At 61.8% G+C, this 12534-nt stretch overlaps 1 protein-coding gene across 2 annotated transcripts; it reads left to right on the top strand.

Annotated features, from left to right (window-relative positions):
- Window positions 1–891: 891 nt before the first annotated feature.
- On the top strand, window positions 892–12140 carry TUFT1 (tuftelin 1). 2 transcript variants are annotated; one of them, XM_065857635.2, is made up of 13 exons: window positions 892–969; window positions 4345–4419; window positions 4608–4712; window positions 5213–5299; window positions 6417–6497; window positions 6717–6773; window positions 7741–7854; window positions 8802–8930; window positions 9433–9527; window positions 10035–10140; window positions 10501–10584; window positions 10937–11037; window positions 11259–12140. In XM_065857635.2, the coding sequence occupies exons 1-13, from the start codon at window positions 910–912 to the stop codon at window positions 11311–11313; spliced, it is 1149 nt and encodes a 382-aa protein (XP_065713707.1). In that variant the 5' UTR covers window positions 892–909; the 3' UTR covers window positions 11314–12140. The 2 variants fall into 2 exon arrangements, with proteins under 2 accessions (XP_065713707.1, XP_065713708.1); XM_065857636.2 differs by lacking the exon at window positions 6417–6497.
- Window positions 12141–12534: the final 394 nt, after the last annotated feature.

Genomic DNA, 12534 nt, shown 5'->3' on the forward strand with positions numbered 1-12534 from the left:
GGTCCAACCGCTGTCCCCACCCCGTGCCTCAGTTTCCCCAGCGGCCGCTCGGCTCGGCGAGGCTGCCGGGGCCCCGCTGCGCCTCGGTTTCCCCCGCGGGTACGACGGTGACGGGGTGGGGGGCCCTGGGGTGCATCCTCCATCCCAAACCCCCCCAGGACAGGGTGTTCCCAGCCGTGAACCGGAGGCCGGTTGAGCTCATCACTCCAATGCGTGGCAATCGGTGCCACCGGCGCGGCACAGGGGCTGCGGCACCCACTGGGCTCAGCCCCGGTGACCCCGCCGCTCTGGGTGGGGACACCCCCGTGTATTGGGGGGCAGGCGCAGCAGCACAACTTTGGCACAGCTCTGGTGTTGTTTGGCACAGTTTGGCACAGTTCTTGCACGAGTCTTGCACGGGTTTTGCAGAGCTTTTTGCATGGGGTTTGCATGGTTTTTGCACACTTTGGCACGGCTTTTGCATGGTTTTGCACGGGTTTTACATGTAGTTTTGCACGGTTTCGCGTGCTTTTGCACACTTTTTCGCATGGGTTCGGCACAGCTTTTGCACAGGTTTTTGCACGGGCTTGCACGGTTTGGCATGGATATTGCACCGTTTTTGCGTGGGTTTTGCACAGTTTTTGCACGACTTTACACGGTTTTGCACCGGTTTTACAGACCTTTCCCAAATTTTGCACGGTTTCGCGCAGTTTTTGCACGGTTTTCCCGGCTTTTTCACGTTTTTCGCGCCCCCCCCGCACGCCTCCCGCTGCCCGGCTCCGCCTTTGGCGCGCCAAGCGAGCTGTGGGCGTGGTCAAAGCGGGCGGGCGTGCCCACACAGGGGGCGTGGTCGCTGAGTGGGCGTGTCCTGGGCGGGGCCGTATAAAAGCCGCGGCGGCGGCGGCGGGTTCCGGCAGTCGCGGCGGGGCCATGAACGGGCGGAACGGTTGGTGCGCGGTGCTGGACGTGCGGCCCCAAGGCGAGAGCCCGGTGAGACGCGACCCCCCGGTCCCCCACGACCCCCTGGTTCCCCCCGGGCCTCCCCGACCCCTCCCCGGTCCCCTCTTCCCCCTCCGGTGCCCGCGGGGGGTCCCGGGATTTGCGTTCGGGGAGCGGGACTGAGCCCCCCGGGCACCCCGCATCGCCCCCCGGTGTCGCTCCCTGTCCCGTCCCGCAGCCCAGGGCACTGTCGGGGGGCTGGGGGACCCCGCAGCCCCTCTTTCCCCCGGGGGCTCATCCCCAGGATCTCAGCCCGGTTGGGGCTCGGTGATCCCGCTGGGGTTTGGGGACAACAAAGCGCACCCAGGGACACCCCAGTGTTGGGGACCCATCGTGCTTACGGCACCTCCCAGTAATCCCCTCCCGCGCCGTCGTTGAGCCGTCCCCAAAACCGTCACTTTTGGGGTGACGCCGCGGTGGCGGGAGCAGCGCTTTGGCGCTTTCCCCTTGGGTTTCATCAGGCCCTGGCGCTTCTCCCCGACATTATCGTTTGGCTTCCTTGTCGCCGTCAGCGGCCGGGCCACCGCCGTGGGGACAAGCACAGGGTGGGGCTGGCAGCGCCCCAAAGCCAACCCAGCGCCGCGACCCCGTTTCCCCGCCGAGGGGATAAAACCGGTGGCGATTCGGCTCTTCGCTCCGGTTCCGGTGGCCGGAGGGATCCCCCAAAGGCGGCGGCGAAGGCAGAACCACCGCGGCGGCGCTTGGTCGCCGGTGCTCGCCCGGCTCCCCAACCCGAGCTCAGCCGGGTGACTCAGCTCTGAGTCTCCTTAGGAGAGTCCTAATTCATCCCAGCCTTATAAGGAGCGATTGCAAAGCCAGGCTCGTTTGGCTAATGGGTTATTACGGTGATAAGCGCCTCTGTAACGCCGGCGATTCCAAACACCGGAGCTGTTTGCTGCTGATCCTTCGCGATACCCTCCGGGTCAGGTCAGGCCTGTTCTTATTGAGCCGTCGGGACAGACGGACGGACCGAGCGCCTTCCCCGCGGTTGCAAAACGCCGGCGTCGGGTGCTGGGCCGGTGCCGCCTCCGCTCGGGATGCGGTTGGGGTTTCCCTTTCCCTCCCTCCTGGTTGGACCCAAAGGGTCCCTGGACCGGCGGCGCGGGGCTGGGTGACCCTCGGGGTGCACAGCGGGGGCGTTAACACAGCATTTTGGTATAAGATGGGTTTTTCCACGTAGGAAAAGAGCACAACGCTCTCCATCTTCTCCCCAGCACCGGCCATGTCGCCAAACCCCTTTGCTTCACCAGAAAATACCAGACGGGGCCCAAAACCCCGCTGCCTCCCCCGTCACCGCAGCTGGAAACAGTAGAGCAGGTTCTAACCCCGGCCTCGGGCTCTTTATGAGCATTTCCCATGCCCAAAAAGCTGGTTTTCTGCAGAGAACCCAGCGTGCTGGCGAGGAGGAGGACGGAGCCTTCCCCACCGGCATTTGCATGGCTGGTTTCCTGGTTGGAGCCGAGTTTGGCAGCGCCGGTGCCGGTCGGGGAGGCAGCGGCTGCTCCTTGTGTTGGCTGGAGAGGGGGAGTTTAACCAAGAGTAGGGGGTCCCATGGGTCAGAAAGCTGCGTGGGGCTGGAAACACCAGGTCGGGGTGACTGCAACAAAGGGGCTGCGGTGCTGCCGGGGCTTTCTCCGGCATCTCCGCGTCGCCTTCATAAGACAATGGTTGACACCGGGAGCTCTTGCACCACGGAGCCTTCCGGCCGCTTATTTTCTTACCGAAGTTCCCAGCTCCCACCATTCCCCGCGGTAAAAGCCGCGGGCACACAGGCGGTTAAACGCCGAGCCCGAGCGGAGTTTCTCCCGGTTAATTGCCTTAACGAGGGGCCGCGCTTTTGGGATCTGTGGGAGGGCTCCCCGTCCGGCGCGAGCGGCGTACGCGCCGTATTTTGGAAACAAGCGGGCGGCGTGTCGAGACTTGGGCGGCGCGGGGTGAGGGCAGAAACACCTTGACGTCGCTTTTGGAGAGCGGGAGGCTGACGTGGCCGGGGTGTGACGAGGGGCGGGTGACGGCGCTGCCGCGGACCAGGAGCGGTGGCCGCCCGGGTGACACTGAGGTCTGTATGGGGACGGTGAGCAGCAGGGGACACTGAGGTCTGTGTGGGGACGAGGAGAGGCGGGTGACACCGAGGTCTGTGTGGGGACCATGAGTGATGGGTGACACCGAGGTCTGTGTGGGGATGAGGAGAGGTGGGTGACACCGAGGTCTGTGTGGGGACCATGAGCAGCAAGGGACACTGAGGTCTATGTGGGGACCCTGAGTGGCGGGTGACACCGAGGTCTGTGTGGAAACAATGAGCCGTGGGTGACACCGAGGTCTGTTTGGGGACGGTGAGCATCAGGGGACACCGAGGTCTGTGTGGGGACAAGGAGAGGCGGGTGACACCGAGGTCTGTGTGGGGACCATGAGCAGCAGGTGACACTGAGGTCTGTGTGGGGACCATGAGTGATGGGTGACACCGAGGTCTGTGTGGGGACGAGGAGAGGCGGGTGACACCGAGGTCTGTGTGGGGACGAGGAGAGGCGGGTGACACAAAGGTCTGTGTGGGGACCATGAGTGATGGGTGACACCGAGGTCTGTGTGGGGACGAGGAGAGGCGGGTGACACAAAGGTCTGTGTGGGGACCATGAGTGATGGGTGACACCAAGGTCTGTGTGGGGACGATGAGCAGCAGGGGACACTGAGGTCTGTGTGGGGACGATGAGCGGCGGCCGCCCGGGTGACACCGAGGTCTGTGCGGGGATGATGAGCGGTGGGCGCCCGGGTGACACCGAGGTCTGCATGGGGACCATGAGCGGTGGGCACCCGGGTGACACCGAGGTCTGCGTGGGGACGATGAGCGGTGGGTGACACCGAGGTCTGTGTGGGGACGATGAGCGGCGGGCACCCGGGTGACACCGAGGTCTGCATGGGGACCATGAGTGGTGGGCACCCGGGTGACACCGAGGTCTGCGTGGGGACGATGAGCGGTGGGTGACACCGAGGTCTGCGTGGGGACGATGAGCGGTGGGTGACACCGAGGTCTGCGTGGGGACGATGAGCGGCGGGCGCCCGGGTGACACTGAGGTCTGTGTGGGGACCATGAGCAGTGGGTGACACCAAGGTCTGTGTGGGGACGATGAGCGGCGGCCACCCAGGTGACACCGAGCTCTGCGTGGGGACCATGAGCGGCGGGTGACACCGGGGTCTGTGTGGGGCGCACGGTGCCGCGGTTGGGGTGTTTTGGGGTGTTTTGCGCATCTTTAGGCATCTTGGCGAACGCCACGCGGGCTGTGACTCCAACTTTATGACATTGCTGACCCAACTGGGGCTAAAAAATGAGCTTTCAGGAGTTATAAACCCCAAATTTGTGTCTTGTTTTAGGAGAGCGTGAAGGTGCTGCGGCTGACGCTGCCCAATGAGCTCCCGGGCGAGCGGCGCGAGCAGGCGAAGCAGAAGGTGGGTGACCCCCCATTCGGAGATGATTTAGGAAGGGGGTAACGGGTATAGGATCAGTCGCTTTATGCTTTGCGAATGGGAAAACTCACCCGTGGGTCTGTTAAACGCTGGGGTGCGGGTTCCCCGGTGAAAGCGCGCGGTGCTGGTTTGGCCGCTCTCACCTCTCGGTGGGTTCGGTGTCTCCGCAGCCGGTGGGCAAAGCCTTCGCCATGGTGGCCAACAGATCCAGCAACGGGCACTCCCTGGCCTCCGAGTGCATCAAATCCAACGATGGCGACGAGGAGATCATCAAGGTACCATCCATCCGTGGCTTCGGTGGTTAGGGCTGGCAAAAAGGGGTTGGTTGACGTTTGGGTGGGCACCGTCATGGTGGGATCCACCGGTACCCAGGGTTGGGGACGCACATGAGGAGCTTCTAGAAACAGCGGTGTATGGGGATATAGCGGAAGATTTGGCGTAGTCGGCAGTCGCTAGAAATGGGGATGTAGCGGAAGATTTGGCGTAGTCGGCAGTCGCTAGAGATGGGGATGTAGCGGAAGATTTGGCGTAGTCGGCAGTCGCTAGAGATGGGGATGTAGCGGAAGATTTGGCGTAGTCGGCAGTCGCTAGAAATGGGGATGTAGCGGAAGATTTGGCGTAGTCGGCAGTCGCTAGAACCAGCCATGGCTGGTTCTAGCGACTGCCGACTACGCCAAATCTTCCGCTACATCCCCATACAACCGGTGACGGTTCGTGGTGATGGAGAAACCCCCGGTGCGTCCGTGGGTCTGACCCGCGTGTCCCCCCCGGGCAGGTTTACCTCAAGGCGCGGGCCGAGGGCGGCGCGAACCACGAGGAGCACGTCAACCAGCTGAAGAGCGAAGTTCGTTACATCCAAGAGGTAATTAACAGCGGCGAGGGGGGGGTCTGCGCGGCACACGGCGCTCGGGGCGAGGGTCCGGCCGCTCCGCTTCCCCCGGGGCCGGTTTCGATGCCCCGATGCAAAGCGAACCCTCCGGTTTGTTGACTTGCCGGTCCGGGGCAGGAGCCTAATGGAGCGCCATAAATTAATTCCGCCTGACTAATTGCTCTGCTATATGGACTGAATTTGAAGGGAATTGCGCGCTGCCTTTCCCCCACGGCTGTGCTGGGTGCGGCGAGGAGCCTCTCTCGTTAAAAGGCAGTTGCTTTGGAATGTCTCATCTCCCAGAGCAAACTGGATGAGGAGGATTAACCCTTCGCTGGGGTTTCTGCGGAGCTGCTGGCGTGCATGGGCTTGGCCTGAGCAAGAGAGAAAGCAGAGGGAAACAGAAGTCAATTGTTATTCGGCTTTGCTCGCATGGGGATTTCATCACAGCGAGGCGTAGAGCGGCCTCCAGGGCTTTCCTATCACCCTGCTGCCCCAAAATGCAGGGTTTTCCACCCAAAAGCAAGCAGCCCCTTGGTGCTGCACCCCTGAGGTGTCGCTACCCCAACCCATGCGACCCGCGGCGTTTTATTCCCCGCGTGATCCTTCTTCCCATTGAGCTTCCCCGCGGCGCCTCGGACGCAAAGGGGTTTTCAAAGGGCCCGTTTAGCAAAAGCCGAGCTCAACTTAAGCCCGGCCTGGCCGCGGAGGGGCCCGCTGGGACCAGAGAATAGGGCAAACTAAGTCACGGCGGCACCGGTGCGCTGTGCTTGGGGACGTCTCAATCAATGGGATCATGGATGGCTGTGCCCGGGTTATAGGCTTGATCGCTAAGAGCCGCGCATCGCGTCCTTTGTCCCTTGTCCCTTCGCCGCGAGCGTCTCAAGTCCACGGGCAGGAATGAAGCGCTGAGACAGGTCCGTAACAGCCGGTAAATCGTTCCCTGGGCTCCGACTAATCCGAGCGAGTCCGGACGGCGCGAGAAATCATCAGTGCTTTTTGTGCTATTTAATTTGATCCGTTTAGCGTTTAATTCCGCCGGGCTGGCCGAGCGGCTCCGTTCTTGCGCCGGCCCCGCGCAGCCCCGGCTTAACTGCCTTGCCTTTGCCAGGCTAGAAGTTCTTTGAAGAAGCTGCGGGAAGACTTAAGTAGTAAACTTGAGAGCAGACAAGGAGATAAGCAGCACGCACAGGTAACGGGAGCGCTGCGGGTGCCCTTGGCTCCTTCGGAAAGCGGTAGAAGGGGCCTCAGTCGCACGGGTGCCGTTGGGATCGGGAGCCTCGCACGAAGCGGCCACGCGTGCTTTTGCATGTTGCTCTGTGGGAAAAGCCCCGTCGGTGGCGAGCGGTTGCGGCGACCCGGCCGCGTCCATCTGTCTGTCTGTCTGTCTGTCTGTCCTCTGCGTCCGTAGGTCGTGACGGAGAAGCAGAATGGGAGCTGGTCGTGCCCCGACTCCTGGGAGGAGCAGGTATGGAGCTAAGCGGAGGCTGGAAAGGAATGGCTTAGGAATGGCTTAGGAATAGCTTAGGAATATCTTAGGAATGGCTTAGGAATAGCTTAGAAATATCTTAGGAATGGCTTAGGAATGGCTTAGGAATGTCTTAGGAATATCTTAGGAATGGCTTAGGAATGGCTTAGGAATAGCTTATCTTAGGAATGGCTTAGGAATGGCTTAGGAATGGCTTAGGAATGGCTTAGGAATAGCTTATCTTAGGAATAGCTTAGGAATGGCTTAGGAATATCTTAGGAATATCTTAGGAATGGATTAGGAATAGCTTAGGAATATCTTAGGAATGGCTTAGGAATGGCTTAGGAATATCTTAGGAATATCTTAGGAATGGCTTAGAAATATCTTAGGAATGGCTTAGGAATATCTTAGGAATATCTTAGGAATGGCTTAGGAATAGCTTAGGAATAGCTTAGGAATAGCTTAGGAATATCTTAGGAATGGCTTAGGAATGGCTTAGGAATGGCTTAGGAATAGCTTAGGAATAACTTAGGAATAGCTTAGAAAGAAATAGTTTAGTCTGGGATCTCCCTTCCAGGAGGGAATTTGAGATGCGTTCAGTGCAGCAGCAAACCGGGGTCTTTTCATCAGGGTTGGATCAGAATTCCAGCCCCAAAAGCGGGGTTTTCAACCCAGGAATCCTGGGCTGTTCCCATGCGTGGGGCGGGGGTTTCGGGCTGGGTGGCCACGGCCCCGCTTGCCACCGTGGGGTTTCAGGTTGCCCAAGCGCGCTCGGGGTGGCATCCGGCTTGGCGGGCCACCAAAGGCAACCGTGTGCTCCCCGGCGGGGCTGGCAGCGGCCACCGGCGTGGGCGGTGAGAACGGCACAGCGGGGAGCGCCGCTTGGCACCCGGGTCACCAACCCGCGCCACGAGGGGCTCTTTGATTCCTGCCACCCGCTCAACCCAACCTGGCTCCGTCTCCGCAGGAGGACGAGTGCTCCGGGGAGGACGTGGAGAAGATGCGGCAGACGGCCAAGAGGCTGTTGGCCAAGCTGCAGGAGGCCGAGCGGCGCCATCGCTTGGAACAACAAGCCTTCGAGGTTCGGCCGTAGCCGGGAAAGCAGGACAGGGCATTCACACCATTGGTTTGTCCTTTTGGAGCAGTGGGAGCCACCCAGACCCCCAAAACTCCTCCGCGTTACCCAGAGGGGTCTGCAGACACAAACCTTTCCCAGTTCAAATATGACACCGTGGGGCTGCGAGGGGTCCCCCCAATCTCTACCAGGGTGATGCGCAAGAGGGGGGTTTTGTGGGGAGGGGGTGTCCCCATGGGCGCCAGTTCCCTGGGGTTTAGGTGTGCGGGAGCTTGGCTGCTCCATCTGTGCGGTGCATTGGGGACGAGTGACCAGCCGGGTCCCCTCGCCCGCTGTGCGACGCTGGCAGAGCCACCGCCTTCAATCCCGCAGCCGCGGTGATTAATTGTCCCCGTGGGTGCGTGTCCTGGTGACGGCTCCCGGCCCGGATGGGCTGGGCCGGACCGCGTCACCCAGTGTTGGTGGCAGTGGTGACATCCCTGGTGACATCCTGTCCCACAGACCAAACTGGTCCTGGCCAGCCCCGGGGGTGCCGGGGATGGCATCCCCGGGGGAAGTGGCTTTGAGCCGGAGCCGCTTCCTCCGGCATGGGGACATTCGCCTATTGACATGTACCCCCAGGACACCTGTCCTTGTGTGTGGTTTGGTGGTATTTTGGGGTCCGAAACCACCCCGCTGCAGGACCCCGGGGTGGGGACACATTTGGTGGTTGTTGATCCAGATGTGGCTTATCCTGCAGACCCACGGGGACACCCGTGGCCCCTCAGCTCCGTGGCTTTGGGGCTGAGAACAAACATCCCGCGTTCAAGGAGCCACCGCGGCGTTTCGGCGCCGGCGCCTTTGAAGCGGGAGCTCCGTGGTTTTGGGGACCCCGTGGCTGCGCGAGGGTCGGGGTGAAGCCGCCACACAATGTCCCCGGGTGGATGGGAGCCACGGGGTTGGTGTCGTTGCAGCGGACGGTGTCGCGGTACCAGGAGGACGCGGAGCGCGCGGGCTCGGCGCTGCGGCGAGCGGAGCAGAGCGCGGCCGAGAAGGAGCTGCAGGTGGAGGAGCTGCAGAGGCTGCTGGCGGGCATGGAGAAGGTACCGGAGCTGTGGGGTGATCGAGAAAGCAGGCAGCGCTCACAGAGGGTTTGACTTCCAACCGGGTTTAACCGGGAACAGCTGCAAAGCCGCTGTTTAGACTCAGGTTTAGAACATCTGGTGGGTCTGTGCGAAGCGTCCGGGGAGGAGCGAACGGTCCAGCCGCCCCATTCTGCTCACGGGGGCAGCAACGCCACATCCACCCCGATTCTATTCTTACTTTATAAAGCCATAAATCAGCGCGGTGCGAGCATGGAGCTTCCAAACCGCTGCTTTCCCCGTGTCCTGGGGGCGACGCAGCGGGACGGGTCTGTCCGTCAGCTCCGCAGCGTGTCTGTCTGTCCCTTGTGTCTAAAGGCACCGCTGGCCTAGATGATTGGAAGGCACCTCAAAAGATCCAATCCCTAACGCTGGAGCGGGGACGCCGGGGCCAAGCGGCATCTGTTGCGACTTGTTCCCCCCCACCTCCCCACGCGTAACTCGGGCTCTCGCTCCCCCGCAGGAGCACAGGAGTTTGCTGCTGAAGATGAAAGAGGGCGAAGCGGAGCTGGCGCGGCTGCGGAGCGTGGAAGGCGACAAGCTCGCCCAACAAGACCGGTGAGGCTCGGCCTCCGGCTCGCCTGCCAACGCCGGAGCAAGCCCACGCCGCCGGCTCGGGCCGGCAGCTGGCTGGGGCATGACTGCACATTCCTGCGCCGGGCGTGCTCGCGCTCCCGCTTGCAAAACAGCGCCCGGCTCCCAGGAGCTGACTCACCCCCAAACACCTCCCGCGGCTTTCGAGATGCGGGGAGCTCCGGGCAGCTCCGGCGGAGCCCATTCTCCACCCCCCCACCCCCCCGGAATGTCGCATTCCATCCGCCCAGCCGGTATCCCGGTGCTCCGGGGGGTAATTGGCAACGGGTCGTTTCTGGAAGGCCTGGTTTGCGGGCTGACTCTTCCTGCTGTTCCTGTGGTTGCTCGTCTTTGTGGCTCCTGATTGAAGAGCTTTTGTGTCTGCTTCTCCATAACCTTGTCTCGCCAAAACATCCCGAGCGTGCACGGTGGATAAAGCTGCTCGGGGTGGGCGCTCCGGCTCCGACGGACTCTGTCCCCTCTTGTCCCCAGGTCGGCGCAGCTGGAGAAGGAGGTGGCGATGCTGCGGGAGAAGATCCACCACCTGGACGATATGCTGAAGAGCCAGCAGCGCAAAGTGCGCCAGATGATCGAGCAGGTGCGGGAGCCGAAAAGCGGAGAGGGAAACGAGGGGGGGAAAACGTGGAAGCTCAAACGGAAAGAGCCGCGGGGTTGTGGGGATGCAAGTTCTGAGCTTGACCCCGCAAGGTGCTGGGGAGGGAGGAAGAGGAGAGGAAAAGGAGTGAAACAGGAGCTGTGTTAAAGGGTTAAATCTCCAACTCCATGAGCTCCTTCACCTCAGGCTTAATTCGCAGACTTAATTTGAGGCTGTTTTTGGGCTGGTTTTGCTGCAGTGAATGTGGTGGGTGTTGCCGGGCGGAATGAGCCGCCCTCCTCCCCAGACGCTTCGCCGTGCACCGGAGGGGTTTGCGACCGCCGCCAACTCCTTCTCTTGCAGCTCCAGAACTCCAAAACGGTGATTCAGGCCAAAGACGCCGTGATCCAGGAGCTCAAGGAAAGAGTCGCGTACCTGGAGGCCGAGGTGCGTCTCGGCAGGGCCGTTTTGGGGGGCTGCGGGGGTTTCGAGAAGGTTTGCTGGAGTAGCCGTGAACTCCAAAATCACCGCGGCAAAACCCCTTCTTGCCTGCGGAGCTGCATTCCAACCTCTGGGGTCGTAACGAGTGTCAAACCGTCCTCCTTTTTCGGAGGAAAACGGAGCTTGTGTTGGCGCTTTTGGTGTTTTCTCTGCATGGGGATGGTGTGTGAGCCCATGGGGTGGATGGAGCGAGCGAGAGGCGTCGCGTGCTCGGTGTTTCCTAAAGGAAAAGCTGCCCCGCGGCGACCCCGGAGCCGCAGCCCCCAGCCTGGCGCTAACCACGCTCTGTCCTTTGCAGAATCTGGAGATGCACGACCGCATCGAGCACCTGATTGAGAAGCAAGTGAGCCGGGGCGGGCACAGCGCCCGGGCGCGCTCCAAGTCGGAGTACGTGAGCAGGTAGGTGGGAGCGCTCGCGCCCTCCGCTCCGGCGCCGGCTGCAGCGCCGCGTCCCGTCCGGAGGCGACGCCGCGCTCGGGGACGCTGTTGTGCGTGGTGTCCCTGCTGTGGGTGCGTTTGGGGGGATCCAGAACCACCGGCGGCTACGCCGGACGCTCCCCCATGGTTTTTGAGCTCACCCCGTTCACCCGGCTGAAGCAAACGGCTTCTCTCTCTTGCAGCAAAAGGCTGACGGGCCCCAAGCCGCTGCCTCTCATTCGAGTGGTGGAAACATGAGTTCCGAGGGCTGGGCCGAGCTGAAGACTCTCCCCTTGTTACCGTTGACCGGATTTCCCCGCTTGGCTGCCGTCCTCCGGCCCCGGCGCTCCCGGCGGCTCCGGCGGGGAGAACCACGGCAGCCGAGCACGCAGGGAGCCGGGGCGGCCCTGGCAGAGGAAGGAGGTTTGCGAAGCGTCCGCGGATCCGGCGCCGGCACCGCGGGTGGCGTTCGGAGCTGGGACCGGCTCGCGGTGCCCGGTCAGTCCTGGCTTTGCTCTGCGGGAGCAGTTTTGCTTCTGAAGGGGCTCCATCCAAACAGCGCCCCCCGTTCAGCTTGCAGCTTGGCGACGTGGACTTGGGGTTTAACAAAAAGGGAAAGAAAACAATCGCTCGCACAAAGAAGAAAGAAATCCTCCTCAAACCGGACTCCTTCCCACAGCGAAGCCCAACGCGTGACAAGTTGGGAGCCTCCACCTCCGATCTCCAGCACACATCAGGCTGCTCCGGACTCGGCAAAGGCTCACGCGGCCGCAACCCGGCGTCTCGCCCCTTTGCTTTTCCTCAGAGCGTAGAGAAATTGTACCCGCCGTGCGTCGTAGCGTTTAAAGCCAGAGGCTGTTTGGTTTGTTCCCCGTATTTATTTCAGTGGATGAGCGGTGTGTTCCGATGATGTGGTGACAGGCGCGGTGGCGCCGGCCACCGCCGGGACTGCCTGGCCCGCGCGTGAACTGGGAAGCACCAACCGGCTGGCCCGTTGTGACCTGCGCGGCGAGAGGGAAGTCGTTGGCGTTTGTGCTGACTGTGTTAATTATAGGAAACAAAATACACGTGCCTTAACCCCTCTGCCCGTTGGTTTGTGCGTCTGTTTCTTCATAAAGCGGAGGCGAGATGAATTCCTGCGTAATTTCACAGAATCGCAGAATGTGAGGGGTTGGAGGGACCTGGGAAGCCCATCCAGTGCAATCCCCCCAGAGCAGGAACACCCAGCTGAGGTTCCACAGGAAGGGGTCCAGGGGGTTTGAATGTCTGCAGAGAAGGAGACTCCACAGCCTCCCTGGGCAGCCTGGGCCAGGCTCTGCCACCCTCACCCCCAACAAGTTGCTTCTCATCTTCCAGCGGAACCTCCTGTGTTCCAGTTTGCACCCATTGCCCCTTGACCTGTCACTGGTGTCACCCAGCAGAGCCTGGCTCCATCCTCCTGACACTGCCCCTTTCCATCTTGATCCCCAGCAATGAGTC

This window comes from Patagioenas fasciata, chromosome 30 (genome assembly GCF_037038585.1).
Source record: "Patagioenas fasciata isolate bPatFas1 chromosome 30, bPatFas1.hap1, whole genome shotgun sequence".
NCBI classification, from domain to species: domain Eukaryota; kingdom Metazoa; phylum Chordata; class Aves; order Columbiformes; family Columbidae; genus Patagioenas; species Patagioenas fasciata.

Excerpts from the sequence above, each read along its gene's own strand:
- TUFT1 (XM_065857635.2), top strand. The coding sequence starts at position 910 with ATGAACGGGCGGAACGGTTGGTGCGCGGTGCTGGACGTGCGGCCCCAA. Across the intron at positions 10,585-10,936 it reads TCGCGTACCTGGAGGCCGAG|AATCTGGAGATGCACGACCG; the intron begins GTGCGTCTCGGC and ends TGTCCTTTGCAG. Across the intron at positions 11,038-11,258 it reads AAGTCGGAGTACGTGAGCAG|CAAAAGGCTGACGGGCCCCA; the intron begins GTAGGTGGGAGC and ends TCTCTCTTGCAG.